The sequence below is a fragment of the Ctenopharyngodon idella genome, chromosome 20 (assembly GCF_019924925.1).
Source record: "Ctenopharyngodon idella isolate HZGC_01 chromosome 20, HZGC01, whole genome shotgun sequence".
In the NCBI taxonomy this organism is placed as follows: domain Eukaryota; kingdom Metazoa; phylum Chordata; class Actinopteri; order Cypriniformes; family Xenocyprididae; genus Ctenopharyngodon; species Ctenopharyngodon idella.
Window position 1 is genome coordinate 27,563,062 of NC_067239.1, and position 13,863 is coordinate 27,576,924.

General features: G+C 38.4%; 2 protein-coding genes across 4 annotated transcripts; both read right to left on the reverse strand.

Moving 5' to 3' along the window:
- Positions 1-150: 150 nt before the first annotated feature.
- On the reverse strand, positions 151-1,316 carry ttc32 (tetratricopeptide repeat domain 32). Its single transcript, XM_051876263.1, has 3 exons — positions 1,147-1,316; positions 818-984; positions 151-612 (listed from the first exon to the last, which is right to left on the reverse strand). Exons 1-3 carry the CDS (start codon positions 1,260-1,262, stop codon positions 485-487), a joined length of 411 nt encoding a protein of 136 aa, XP_051732223.1. The 5' UTR covers positions 1,263-1,316; the 3' UTR covers positions 151-484.
- Positions 1,317-2,747: 1,431 nt separating this feature from the next.
- matn3a (matrilin 3a) lies at positions 2,748-13,481 on the reverse strand. 3 transcript variants are annotated; one of them, XM_051876437.1, is made up of 8 exons: positions 13,293-13,481; positions 9,283-9,858; positions 4,977-5,183; positions 4,590-4,742; positions 4,247-4,372; positions 3,497-3,595; positions 3,280-3,349; positions 2,748-3,202 (listed from the first exon to the last, which is right to left on the reverse strand). In XM_051876437.1, the coding sequence occupies exons 1-7, from the start codon at positions 13,447-13,449 to the stop codon at positions 3,294-3,296; spliced, it is 1,374 nt and encodes a 457-aa protein (XP_051732397.1). In that variant the 5' UTR covers positions 13,450-13,481; the 3' UTR covers positions 2,748-3,202; positions 3,280-3,293. The 3 variants fall into 3 exon arrangements, with proteins under 3 accessions (XP_051732397.1, XP_051732395.1, XP_051732394.1); XM_051876435.1 differs by lacking the exons at positions 4,247-4,372; positions 4,590-4,742; positions 4,977-5,183 and adding an exon at positions 8,236-8,361; XM_051876434.1 differs by lacking the exons at positions 4,247-4,372; positions 4,590-4,742; positions 4,977-5,183; positions 13,293-13,481 and adding exons at positions 8,236-8,361; positions 11,526-12,549.
- Positions 13,482-13,863: the final 382 nt, after the last annotated feature.

The following is a 13,863-nucleotide window of genomic DNA, read 5'->3' on the forward strand; positions in this document are numbered from 1 at the left end:
TCTACCTAAAATAGTACAAAATCTAAAATATAACTTTTGATTGTTTTATTTGAAGTTAAATATGCACCAGGCATATTCTTGTCAGGTCTTGTGAAATTCAACAAAATGTATTTTAACAAGATTACAAAAAGCATAAACAAAGGCAAAATGCACATTTCAAAGAATGTTTATTTAAAAATATATATACATAATTATTGCACCACTTCTGAACTGATAAATCAACAATTATTCAAAGTATTGTAAAATGTACACTGTCATGCATTTTATTCAGAACAGTATTCACTCACATTTTCAGGACAAAAAAAAATAAATAAAATCATATCACTATACAAATAGAAACATTACATGTTTGAATGTTATTTAAACTCATGACGGCACAATCACATGCTATTGGATTGTCCATGACAATATAACTTTTTGTTGATTCAACAGTTCAATCAACTTGGTTCAGATGAGCTATGTAAAATTCAATGATTTGCTCTCATTAGTAGCCTCTCTTTAGCTTTTCTTCGCTGTCCCGGAGTGTCTGACTCAAACTTTCTTTAGCATCTTTAAAATCAGGATTCAGCTCCAGGGCTCTCCGAAAGTCACTCTCAGCCTCCTTGAAAAAGCCTTGGGATGAAAAACACATTAAAATCATAAAGTACCCCTTAGTGAAACACAACAGATTGACAGAAAAAGAAGAAGAAGAAGAAGAAGAAGAAGAAGTTTAAGCTGTTAAGCATGTTTATCTTCAAACAAGAGTTTTTCACAAGCAAGGTGGGATGCATGAGGAAAATACTTAATCTACAGCCTTATGGTTAAACTTTGTACCTACCTAATCTGTAACGTATCAATCCTCTGTTATAAAGTGGCACTTCAAACTGGCTGTTGATCTGTATGGCCGAAGTATAGTCATCCATAGCTTCATAGAAATCCACCCTGAGATACTTCACCTGCCCTCGATTATTATAGGCGATGGCCAAATCATGAGCATTACATTTTCTAGAGATATATATATGAAACATGTGATTATTAGTGAATGGCAAGCTATCATAGTGTTTTATGTCTGTACTTCACAGTTTATATGTAGTCTATGCTGCTAATGTTTACACTGGCAGTGTCTTCCTAAATAATTTATTCACATAAAATTATAGTCATTGATACCTGGAATTGGTGCAGGACTCGATGAACTTTGTGTATAATTCCTCTGCTCGTTTAAAATTCTTACTGTTGAACTCATCATGTGCTTTTTGTAGGATTATGAGTTCGCTGTCCTCCATGAGACGCGCTACTGTCGGCAGTCAACTTATGAATATTAATTAGTGCGTTACTAACGTTGTTTTACTTTTTCCTGGAACGTCCAGTCACTGAACGTACTTAATATTCATGAGCGATAGATCGTTTGCTGCAATCTGATTGGATGTTTCTGTGCACTGGCGGTATGCGAGCGTCCCCTTCTGAGCTGGAGTGTAATAATTAGCGCTCTTAAAACTGCATGTTTGACCACTAATATAAATTGAGTGAACTTCCAAAGTGCCACATTTTTGACTAATACTGTTAATTTTACTTCTAAGAAATGCATTTGCAAATATTCCTGTGAGGTGTCTAGCATTTCTACGAATGTCTTCACAATTACAAAAAACAACTGTGCACAGAAATTCACCTCTGGTTATGTCAATATATACTGTCTTTTAGGATAACATTTTTATACCTAACCTTTTTAACTCGTGATTTGCTGGGGAATTTCTCAGCTCCATGCTTACCCGTGAGGTTAGGATGTGAAAATCTTTAGCAGACTTGTTTTTCACCCAGTCTTTGACAGAAAAGATGTTTTGAGGGGCAAGTGGAAGGAATATGTGTACACAGGGAATGCTTTGAAGGGAATTTATGACCAACAAAGTGTGCCAGTCAAGGTTCAGACAGCAGAAATACTGGCCGCTGTGTACTTCAAAACGGTTGTGAATGTCTCACATTGCAATCATAGAAGTTGAGCAGTTTGAAATGCACCAATGGCGCCTAGTGCACCTTCACCCAGATCTCGGTTAACTTCGAGACCTCATATTCTGGTAGATGGATTTTGCACTGAACCGAATGATCTTTGCTCACACTTTTGACACAAATATTGGTGTTTGCTGTGAGAATTAACACGTGTCACTTAAATCTAATGTGAGCAAAGCCTTGAGCAGTCAGATGGGCACTGATCATTCCTCTTCAAAAAATCTCTTTCATACCATCTCCGTGCAACCAGATGAATACTTTCTCTGTTTGCTTTCACATGTGATGGAGAAATATCAGTTGATGTGATACTGAAAACGCTCCAATGCCAGGGAGTTGTGAATCGATTTTAGATAGGATTCATTTGGGGTGAGAGAGGGACCTTGATGTTCTCAATCTGTCCGATATTGTGGGATGTTCAAATGTTTGTATAACATATATGTGGGATTAAATAGTAACAATCTCACAAAGCTTGTCAAGAACACGTTTTCGTGCAGTTCACCCTTGTTTAGTCTATGGCTAGACTGAAGGTCTACAGTTGGTCTGTAATATTTGAGATATTGATTTAGGCACATCTCACATTGGTTGCAGACAGACAGACTTTTTGACATCTTACTGTTAAACCTATAGTCTGTCTAGCTGAACTATGCGATAATGATTTCTATAGGGACGTCTGTACTGTTTCAATACACCATGTGCTTTGAAATCAAGGCAAATATTATGAACCGGACAAAGAGACTTTGAGACTGTTTATTAAGGTATTTCAAGTTTTAATGTAATGAATATTACTGATTAAACTGCTTGATTATAAATATTGTACATTACAGTATGTCTTTATTTATATTTGAGAGTCTACATAAGATTAAACAATAATAATATTGAACTTTTTTGACATGAGCAATAAAAAGTACACCTTAGATAATGATCCGAAGCAAAACAGATTACAATAGATTGCATAATTTAGTCTTTTTAAATGAAAAGATTTCTACTGACCATTTCTGGAGAGCAAAAGCACATCATTACTCATCATACACAATCAATTATTTAAGCTCTCATTTATATGTGAATACAATTAATATTAATTTCTGGGACTTGACAGTGATCTGTGAACATATGTGAAGCTGTTTTCCAGGTGTTTTGAAGCCGTAAAGAGGTTCTTGAGATCACTGTGGCTTGTGATTAAGCTTGGCTGATGACTGCTGAAAGCTCACTGAACGTGTGGACCCTGATGAAGAGAAGTAAAGTAAGACTGTTTTTAATATAACGTCCAATAAAAAATCATATCAGAGAATCCCTACTCACAAATAGTTGCTCCGTTACATGTGTCCCAGCATGTTTTCCATTTGCTCAACCTTTCTTATGACAGCAGCAAGTATAACGGCTGTTAAGGTTAAAGGGTTTAAATGGCAACATTTCCAGAAATAAACATGGAAGTCAAAAAGCTGAGTAAATGGGTGAATTATTCATTTAAGAGGAATGCATTATGGGAAATGTAGTTCCACTAAGACAGAAAGGATATGTTTGGCGTTGAGGTCCTGTAGGGAGGTTTGTGTCTGCCTCTGGAAAGCCAGTCGGGCCTCACACATGCAAGGGTCCTGAACAATCTCCACCTTCACCTCTTCACATCACAGTCAAACAAGAAATATCACAGCCTCGCAAAGGGTGATTTGAATTTAGGGTAATAATTACAGATCAAATCATCTACCCCCCAACTCCGAAGTGAAAGTTATTTCATAAATAACTATGTAACATCCAATGTTGTTCATTTCTGAATTTCTCACAACATTGTGAGAGTGTTACATATTATGAGTTTACATCGATGTTGAATCAGCGTTCAACTGACTCAACATGTCAGAAATTACAAGACATTGACAGATGAAGCTTTCCCTAGTGATCCCAATTTCTGAAGGATCATGTGACACTGAAGACTGGAGCAATGATGCTGAAAATTCTGCGTTGCCATCAACAGGAATAAATTACTTTTTAAAATTCATTCAAATAGAAAACAGTTATTTAAACTGTAGTATTAATTCACAATATGACTGTTTTTGCTGTATTTCTGATCAAATAAATGTAGGTTTAGTGAGCATAAGAAACAAATTGTGAATTATTCCAAACTTTTGACCAGTAGTGTGTGTAAGGCATTGCCCACCGCTTATTTCAAAACCATATAATGCACCACCACACAGAGAATAATGTTTTTAGTGGTGCTTTATTCCTGCTATTTTCTCTGTCTATTGCATAGAAAGACACATGGTTGAGCTCTTACGTTTTTTGGAACATGTTTTCTTGTCTTCTTGCAACACAAAACCCTGCCGGCACTCACAGTGATAGGAAGAATCGTCGTTGACGCAAATGTGTTCACATTCATGACCCAGCGCACAGTAGTCCAGACCTGCAATCAGTTAAAACTCTAGAGCCCTGAAGCTAACAAACCTCAGCAACACATACAAGAATATAGAACTATTCACCGGTATGTGAGATTCTCATTCAAAGAATATTACATTTTTAACAACAAACATATTTACATAATCCTCAGCTGGCTAAAGAAACCTATCATAAAATGGTATGATAAAAATACCATTTATGAAGGTCTAAAACAGAAAACTCACTGGCACTACCATCACCATCAGCATCACTGGCTTTAAAGCATGATCTCTTGTCCTGCATCAAGACAAAGCCAGGGGGACACGAGCAGTAATATGAAGAACCGCTGGAGACGCAAGTGTGTTGGCAGTCGTGGCCCAACGCACAGGCATCCGCACCTGAAATAAGCCGTAGTGATGGCCAATAGGTCTGTGATTATTTTTTTCTACTTCTAGAATAGTCACTGGGACACATTCAAAGTTAACATTTTAAGAACTTTTTGTTAAAACAATAATAATATCCAATAGCAGTCAGATCACAAACTAGTTCTAATCCTTTGATGGAGTTTTATATGATTTTCAGATCTCGAAATGGCATGAATAAAGTCATAGCCATTTCTGATTGTAACTCACTAGCACTACCTTCACCATTTTGGTCGCCATCATTCTTTCTGTTTCTGTGTACACTGTCGCCACTCCCGTAAGCACCAGCGTCTCTAATGGAGCATGTTTGCATGTCATCATTCAAGACAAAGCCTGAGCGGCACTTGCAGTGATAAGAGTCGCCACTGCTCACACAAATGTGTTGACAGCTGTGTCCTATTTCACAGGCGTCCATATCTGGAACAAGCCATAGGACATTAACACTGACAATGCTGTACACGCAGTAATTTCTTTAAAAACAAACAAGTGAAACATCAAGGATTTTTTCCATTGTAGGTTTTGGGCATTCAAAAAATGAAAATGTGGAAATGTCATTATAGCCAGGGGTGCACATCACTTTTTTTGGTCTGGTTCTCAAGGGAGCACCTAGAGATGCTGCTTGGTACTCGCACTTTACGCGGCACACTTATCCTACAAGCTGCCTAAATTTAAAATAACACTATTTGTTCACTGTAGAAATTAAATATAGGTTCATCTTTGTTAAAGCTGTATTTTTTATTTTATTAATATTAAAGGAACACTCCACTTTTTTTGAAAATAGGCTCATTTTCCAGCTCCCCTAGAGTTAAACAGTTGAGTTTTACCGTTTTCGAATCCATTCAGCCGATCTCCGGGTCTGGCAGTACCACTTTTAGCATAGCTTAGCATAGTTCATTGAATCTGATTAGACCGTTAGCATCTCGTTAAAAAATGACCAAAGTGTTTCAATATTTTTCCTATTTAAAACTTGACTCTTTTGTAGTTACATCGTGTACTAAGACCGAAGGAAAATTAAATGTTGCGATTTTCTAGGCCGATATGACTAGGAACTATACTGTCATTCCAGCGTAATGATCAAGGAACTTTGCTGCCGTACCATGGCTGCAGCAGGCGCAATGATATTACGCAGCGCCTCTCACAAATGTCTCCATGGTTACAAGGCACGCTCCCTTGTGCAAGCACAGGGGTCACAGACGCTGCATAATATCATTGCGCCTGCTGCACCCATTGTACGGCAGCAAAGTTCCTTGATTATTACGCCGGAATGAGAGTATAGTTCCTAGCCATATCGGCCTAGAAAATCAAAACTTTTCATTTTCCGTCGGTCTTAGTACACCATGTAACTACAGAAGAGTCAAGTTTTAAATAGGAAAAATATTGAAACTGTTTGGTCATTTTTGAGCGAGATGCTAACGGTCTAATCAGATTCAATGAACTATGCTTAGCTATGCTAAAAGTGGTACCGCCAGACCCAGAGATCGGCTGAATGGATTCGAAAACGGTAAAACTCAACTGTTTAACTCTAGGGGAGTTGGAAAATGAGCCTATTTTCAAAAAAAGTGGAGTGTTCCTTTAATGACACAGACAACAGCAGGAATATTAGGCTGCTGTCACTTTAAGACCGAATGCATATACTGACACATATTCGGTTTCTTTCTCAACTGTTCACTTATGACATAACCGAGAGAATACTTGCAGAGACGGTTAATTTTTACATAATTTTGTATGTATGTGTCTTTTTAAGCGCAAGTAAACGCGAAAGAGGAATCAATTCGGTGTTGGAGCGCCTCCCTCTCTCTCTTTCTGTGTGCGGCTGTGCGCACAGATAACAGCGCGAGAGTCCCGATTTTCGCCTCTTCTTCCGCGTTTAAAATCATTTAAATGTGTGAAGTGGCAAGAAAAAAACACGTCCAAATGATAAACTTTCACTCTATTATGGTTAAACTTAGCAGTTAATCCGCGAATCCCATGCGCATGGGCCATACGGATCAACTACGATTCGTTGCACCCCTAATAATTAATGAACACCCTTATCATCATGATTGCTATCTTACCAGAGATGGAGAAAAATCGTACTCCAATAAGTAAACGTGTCCCTGTCCCCAAAAATGTCGGTACTCAAAAGCACTTCCCTCCACGGTTTCTGCTGCGCATCGTTTATTTTTACCACGCATGCGCACTCGTTATGTGGACCGCTGATTATAGCATTGCCAAGCTTACCGTCTCATTCTAAGCAATAAACTAATTCAATACTAACTTCTTCAATGAAATCATCGGAAATTATCAGAAAAATAAAAGCTTTGAACTTCACGCTGCAAACAATCCTATTCTTAATTTCTTTTCAGGTTAGTTAATATAAATAACAAAAATTATTTGAGAAGCAAGATTGCATTTTTATAAAGACTTATTTTCAAAGACTGTATCTTTGATACGAGTGCATTTTGCCTTACTGTACTGGCAGATTTCCCCCCCTACTCATTTTAAGTAAAAGTGCAGTAAGACAAATTACACTTATATTCAAGAAACAACCTATGAAAACAAGTCTTAATATTTTATGCAATATTGTTTTTCAAGTAAATTTGCCTTGTTTAGCTGAAAAGGTAAAAAATCTTATGCAAATTTTCCAGGCATTTTCAAACCAAGATATAACCAATACACCTCTATGCAATCTGCTCCATTTGCCCCAGAAATACAATCTGCCTCTGGTTTGTCATCTGTCTCAGATTTACAGAAACACTGACATTGATGTTACTGCTGTACTGTTTTGGCAATGGAACAGTGCAGAACAGGAAAGTCCATGGTAATTCAACAGTGATTTTGCATGGGTTGAATCAGTGGCTAGAGTTCAGCTGCTAGTGAGAAAAATAATGTTACATTGCACACACATAGCTAAATTACAGCTCTGTTCCAAAACCTAGTGAGCTGCTCAAAGCATTTTAAGGCACAAATCACATATCAGCCACAAGATTGTGCTGCCTTCTAAAATACATAATTTTCACCTACATCTAAGGCAGCAGCCCATTCAATACATGTAGAAAAAAATAGACAACTTTAACAAACATTATGCTTATTGGAGATTTGCATTGTTAGCTTAGCATGTTAACATAATTCTCTAGAATGTTGCCTGGGAAGGCAGTTGCCTATGTAGGCAGTAAACAGCAAGGCAGCTCACTAAGTTTTGGAACATATTCATGTAACCTGTAACTTAGCAAACACACAATAAGATGAATGAATCATAGACTTGCCATTATATGATATCAAGTAATACAATCAGAACACTTGTAAAAAGCTGGCAAGCAATTGCTAGCTATACAGGTTAGTCAAATAGAATTGCAAGTGTTGTTGCAATGTAAGCATTCTCTATTATTGAGCTTAAATTAGTCGCTGTTAGATCAAATCAGATATGTTTGTACTAAGTATGTCTTCAAAATCTAAAGTAAAGCAGTTAGCATAATCTGCTGGCTCTTACGTTTTAGGGAACATGTTTTCTGGTCTTCGTTCAAAATATAGCCCTTCCGACACTTGCAGTAAAAGGAGGAGCCACTGCTGACACATATGTGCTCACAGTCATGTCCCATGGCACAGGCGTCCATACCTGGAACAAGTTTTCATTACTCGACTGGAGTGATGAGGCCACTCTAGCAAGAGTAAGTTCATGGGCAAGCAACTGCCTGGATTTCATTACATCTTGCTTTTATTTTAGGGGGGGGGGTTGTTCAAAATATCTGTAAAGCCCCTTAAAGACACACTAGAAACTTTATGGGACTTTTATTGGCTCTAAAATTATTCAGCAAATTTGAAGCCCTTAGTTTGCATAGCATTTAGCATTTATATCAATATGTTATGGTGACTAGCTGACAGCTGCACTAGGCAGTTGTTTGTAATTGTTTGTACACTTTGAAGGCGTAACTAGCAAGCACTTTTCTAGCGCAGCACTTGATTGAGCAATTTTATTGTCCAAAAGATCGACTCTCGTCCTGAAAAAGACAAACAGTTTTAATTATCCACAAACAGTCAGTCAGATATTCAAAGCTTTCAATTATCTGAGGTTTCTATGAAAAACATACTTGAAGTACACTAGTCTAACAACAAATGTGAAAAGACATTGACAATATTAAATTTGAAAAGCATTCCATTCCAAGACCTTCATTCCACAAAAATTGGATGCAAAGCAGATATATTAGCTGATTCAAAGCATTCAAATGAGCCAAACGTAGAAGAATGCTTCTTCGAATGATCGGTGGACTTTATCAGCATTCACATACTGAAGAAAGATTTCCTTCAGAATGTGTTGCGATCCGACGATTCAAACTTCTGGAAAACACAATAATGCCAAATGATCACAATGTATTTTGAACTGTTTTCATGTCTGATGAAAATTACTTTTTTAAATTTGGTGTTCAGACCCAGCTGGTTTCCAGAGAATGAATCATCACCCACTCCCAAGGATTGAGATATAGCCTGTAAAAAGGAAGGACATAGAACCCCATCTCCCCTTTTTTTGCATTAACCCTACCACACAATGTCTCCCGAAACTTCGAGGTGAGCTTCTCAATAACACCGTAGGTCTCCACGTAGAACACATGGTCCTCAAGTGGATTGCTGGCCATGAGCTTCAGTGACCGCATGTCAGCCCTGTCCACTCCAACGGCGTAAATCTCAATCCCTGACGCCCGTGCTGCAGCCGACACCTCCTCGACTTGGTCTTGAGGACGTCCGTCGGTGACAATGATGGCAACCTTTGAGATGTTCTTTGATTTAGGCCGCGCACCTGACTTTTCAGTAAAGGCTTCATCCATGGCTTTCTTGATGGCCATACCAGTCATGGTGCCTGCTGCCAAGGGTTCGATGCGGTTGATGGCTTGCTTTATAGAGTCTTTCGTAAGATGGTTTTTCAGCAGGAACTCGATTTTGACCGTGCTGGCGTAGTTCACTACTGCAACACGTGTGGCATCGGGGCCAACATCAAGAGTGTCCACCATGTCAGCCAGGAAGATCTTGACCTTCTCGAACTCACCTGGACGCACGCTACGTGAGCTGTCAATGATGAAGACCAGGTCCAACGGGCGGCTCCTACACTGTGAATCTGTTGCTGAGAGGTTCAGTAGAAATTAAGCACTTTAGAAGTTGTGTTACTCAATGTCTATATGATATAATAAAGACTGGTGTTTTAGTCCATTAAAGGATTAGTAAAACAACCAGATTTAGAGTTGATGGTATATGGTTTGACGCAGTGCAATGGTAAAAGTGAGTAAAGCATATACTTTGCATGCAAACAAAAGGGTTAGTTAGATTAGATTAGATTAGATTAGATTAGATCAGATTAGTCAATTAACTAATATTGAGTGTGGTCGCTTTTAAAATTACTTCTAAAACAAATACCATTGGACCTCGGCAAAATGACATACTTCAACACACTGGAATACTAGAATGCTTCTGGAATATGAAAGGTCACATTTACTGATCTGTAAGGTGCCCTACAACAGGAATAAGAAAGGAATAAGGAACAAATAATTGGGCCCTTAAAGGAATAGTTCACCCAAAAATGAAAATTATCCCATGATTTACTCACCCTCAAGCCATCCTAGGTGTATGACTTTCTTCTTTCAGATGAACACAATCAGAGTTATATTATAAAATATCCTGGCTCTTCCAAGCTATATAATGTTTGTGAATAGTGCTCATGATTTTGAAGTCCAAAAAAAGCGCATCCATCCATCATAAAAGTAATCCACATGGCTCCAGGGGCTTAATAAAGGTCTTCTGAAGCGATGGGTTTTTGTAAGAGAAATATCGATATTTAAATCTTTATAAACTAAAATAACTAGCTTCCGGCAGACGGCCTACACAAATCGACTTCTGCCAAAAGAGTAATCTCTGACCTGACGCATTGTGGAAGCGCAAAGGATAGAGCAAAGCAAAACACCGGTCACGAATTAAAAGTCTAAAACAAGAATTTGTAAAGAGAAATGCTGGAGGATTTGGATATTTGGATATACGAGAAGAGGAGCTTGAGTTTGTTGCCCAGCCGTATTTGTTTGAACCGCAAGAGGTGTCTAAGCTTACGATACTCCTACATCCCACGTCATACATCGCGTCAGAAGTTACTCTTTTGGTGCAAGTCGATTTGCATAGGCCTGCCAGAAGCTAGTTATTTTAGTTTATAAGGTTTTAAATATGGATATTTTCTTACAAAAACCCATCGCTTCGCTTCAGAAGGCCTTTATTAACCCCCTGGAGATTACTTTTATGATGGATGGATGCACTTTTTTGGACTTCAAAATCAGGAGCGCCATTCACTATCATTATAAAACTTGGATGAGCCAGGATATTTTTAAAATATAACTCTGATTGTGTTTGTCTGAAGAAAGACAGTCATATACACCTGGGATGGCTTGACGGTGAGTAAATCATGGGATAATTTTCATTTTTGGGTGAACTATCCTTTTAATGTCATTTTGCTTCATCCACCTTTGAAACAAAGAAACCTTAAGATCCCTACTGCTTTTACGTAAAAGGTGTCCAATCCTGCTCCTGGAGGGCTATTGTCCTGTAGAATTTAGCTCCAATCCTTATTATCACCTGAACCAGCTAATCAAGATCTATTACAAGGTCGATTACTAAAAACTTCCAGGCAAGTATGTTGGGGCAGGTTGGATAAAAATGGCAGGACATTGTTCCTCCAGGAGCAGGATTGGACACCCCTGCATGAATAGATGGAGGGTTAAACCAAGCAGTAGAGTATTCATGGAATTATACCTGTTGACCCTGTGATGGCTATCCTGCCATGGGTAATAATCCTGCCTGGTGCCTCTGGTAATGATTCTTGTGGGACGGTCTGAAGATGTGCCTCTTGTGTCAGATTGGATGTTGACAGAGATTGGGATGAGATCTTTTGATAATATGGCCCTGATCTATGAGTGGATATTGGCACAGGCTGGGGTGAATCGCTTTGGGGATTGGTCTCTGGTGTCAGTGTGGATGTTGACAGGGATTCGGGGAAGGCACTTTGGGCATACGGCTCTTGTGTGTCAGTAAAATTTAATGCTGATTGGGGTGGGATTCTTTGAGGATACGGCTCTTGAGTATAGGTGAACTTTGGCAAGGGTTGGGATAAAGTGCTCTGGGAGTATGTCTCTGGTGTAGGGGTGGATGTTGGCAGGGATTCGAAGAAAGGATATGCCTCTGGTGTCAAGGTAGTGGTTGGAAGGGATTGGGGTGAAATGCCTTGTGAATATGGATCTTGTGCCAATTTTGACAAGGACTGTGGCATGGATTTCTGAGGCAGGGAGAGATTTAAAGATTGCGAGACTCCCAAAGTCAAGGAATGCATCATTGATTGCTTTGATGGGTGAAAATCTGTTTCAGGAGCAACTGTCGAAAAGGATGGCTGGTTATCTGTTGATTGAACCACAGATTTTTCTGGACCTGAATACAGTTTTTGTGGAACAACAAGTGGTTGATTTGACACCACCACTGACACGCCTGTCCTTTCCCCTGATTCTCCTGTAACTACAACTGTTTTTTCTGGATCTTGAACTTTTCGACAAACTATTGGTGCCCATTCACCTTTCAGCTGTTTGTGTGCCACAGGTGAAGATTGGTCTTTATTTGTATTATGAACTTTTGTGGTTGGTATGTCTTTGAGCCAGTCATAAACTTTGAGCTGAGAAGGAGCTGTGGGTCCTGGATAAGCTACTGGGATAAGATGGTGCAAAATCCTCCTCCTCTGTTTGTGAGGGTGATCAGGTCCATCTAACCAGTATTTAGTCCTGTATACTACGGACCATCGGAAGGTTGAAGAGGAACAGGAAATTAGGCAATCAGTCAAACAAATACAATTGGCATTGTTTGCAATACATGCCCCAATTCCTCATTGTTAAACATTTTAAAATACATGCCACTCAGATATCCCACAAACTCTTTTTTTCGTAGCATTCATACACAAGGGATAGTTTGCACAAAAAATACTCTGTCATCATTTACTCACGCTCATGTGGTTCTAAACCTGTATGTATTTCTTTCTTATGTGAAACAAAAAAAGAAGATTTTTTGAAGAATGTTGGGGTCTGAACAACATTGGATACTATTAACTTTTATTGTTTAGACAATAGAACAGCAAGACAATTTTCAGAATATTTTCTCGTGTTTCACAGATGAAAGAAAGTCATACAGGTTGAGTAAATGAAGACAATTTTTATTTTTTGGGTGAACTAGCCCTTCAATGCTTAAATGTGGATGTATTTTATTTTCACATATTCTATTATAAATGCACTAAACATATTTCTAACATTGTGCATTTCACTATAAATTACCGGTACGTTGCATTCATATTGCTGTTACATCATGCACAAAGTCAACAAATAATTTTTGTAATGCATCAAGTAAAATAATGAAACCATAAATGTTCCATTGCAGTGATGCAGTTGAAGATACAATGCAAACACTGAAAATGTAAATAATACACAATTACTTAGTCAACATGTCAGTTGGACTTAACATAGTGGTATAAGTTCAGAAACCTACCTGCTGGGCTCAGTGTCCGGTGTGGAAGTGCATGATTTCTTCTTTGAGCATAACTTTGGGCCAAAAGGTAGGATGGATTGTTAAGGTCATAGGATTCACAGAGATCCACCAACAGAAGGGAGAAGCAATATACCAAACTCCCAATGAAGGACTTCATTGTTTTTGCGTTCTTCTCAAGTCTGCTTCAGGTTTGTCTGACACCAGTATGCTTCTGACAGCATCCTAGACTGCACATTTAAAGGGCTGAGAAAAAACGTGTCAGATTTCTGTCCAATCCAAATTTAGGAGGGGGAGCCCCACCTCAAATCTGAATTGTGCAAATTATATTGCACAATAGACCTCATAAAGGATGTAATAGCCAGGCAGTTATTTTAATCACATATTTTACAGTTACACATGTAAGAGGGCAAACTGAATAATAGGGCTGGGTAAAAAATATCGATTTCTTGATTCTCATTTTTACGAACTGATATTGATTCTTAAATCCCTAGAATCGATTATTCTGTCCTGTGATGAATGAACGGATGTAGAGCTGCCATCCAATAAATCGCAATAAGCTTTGTGACTTTCG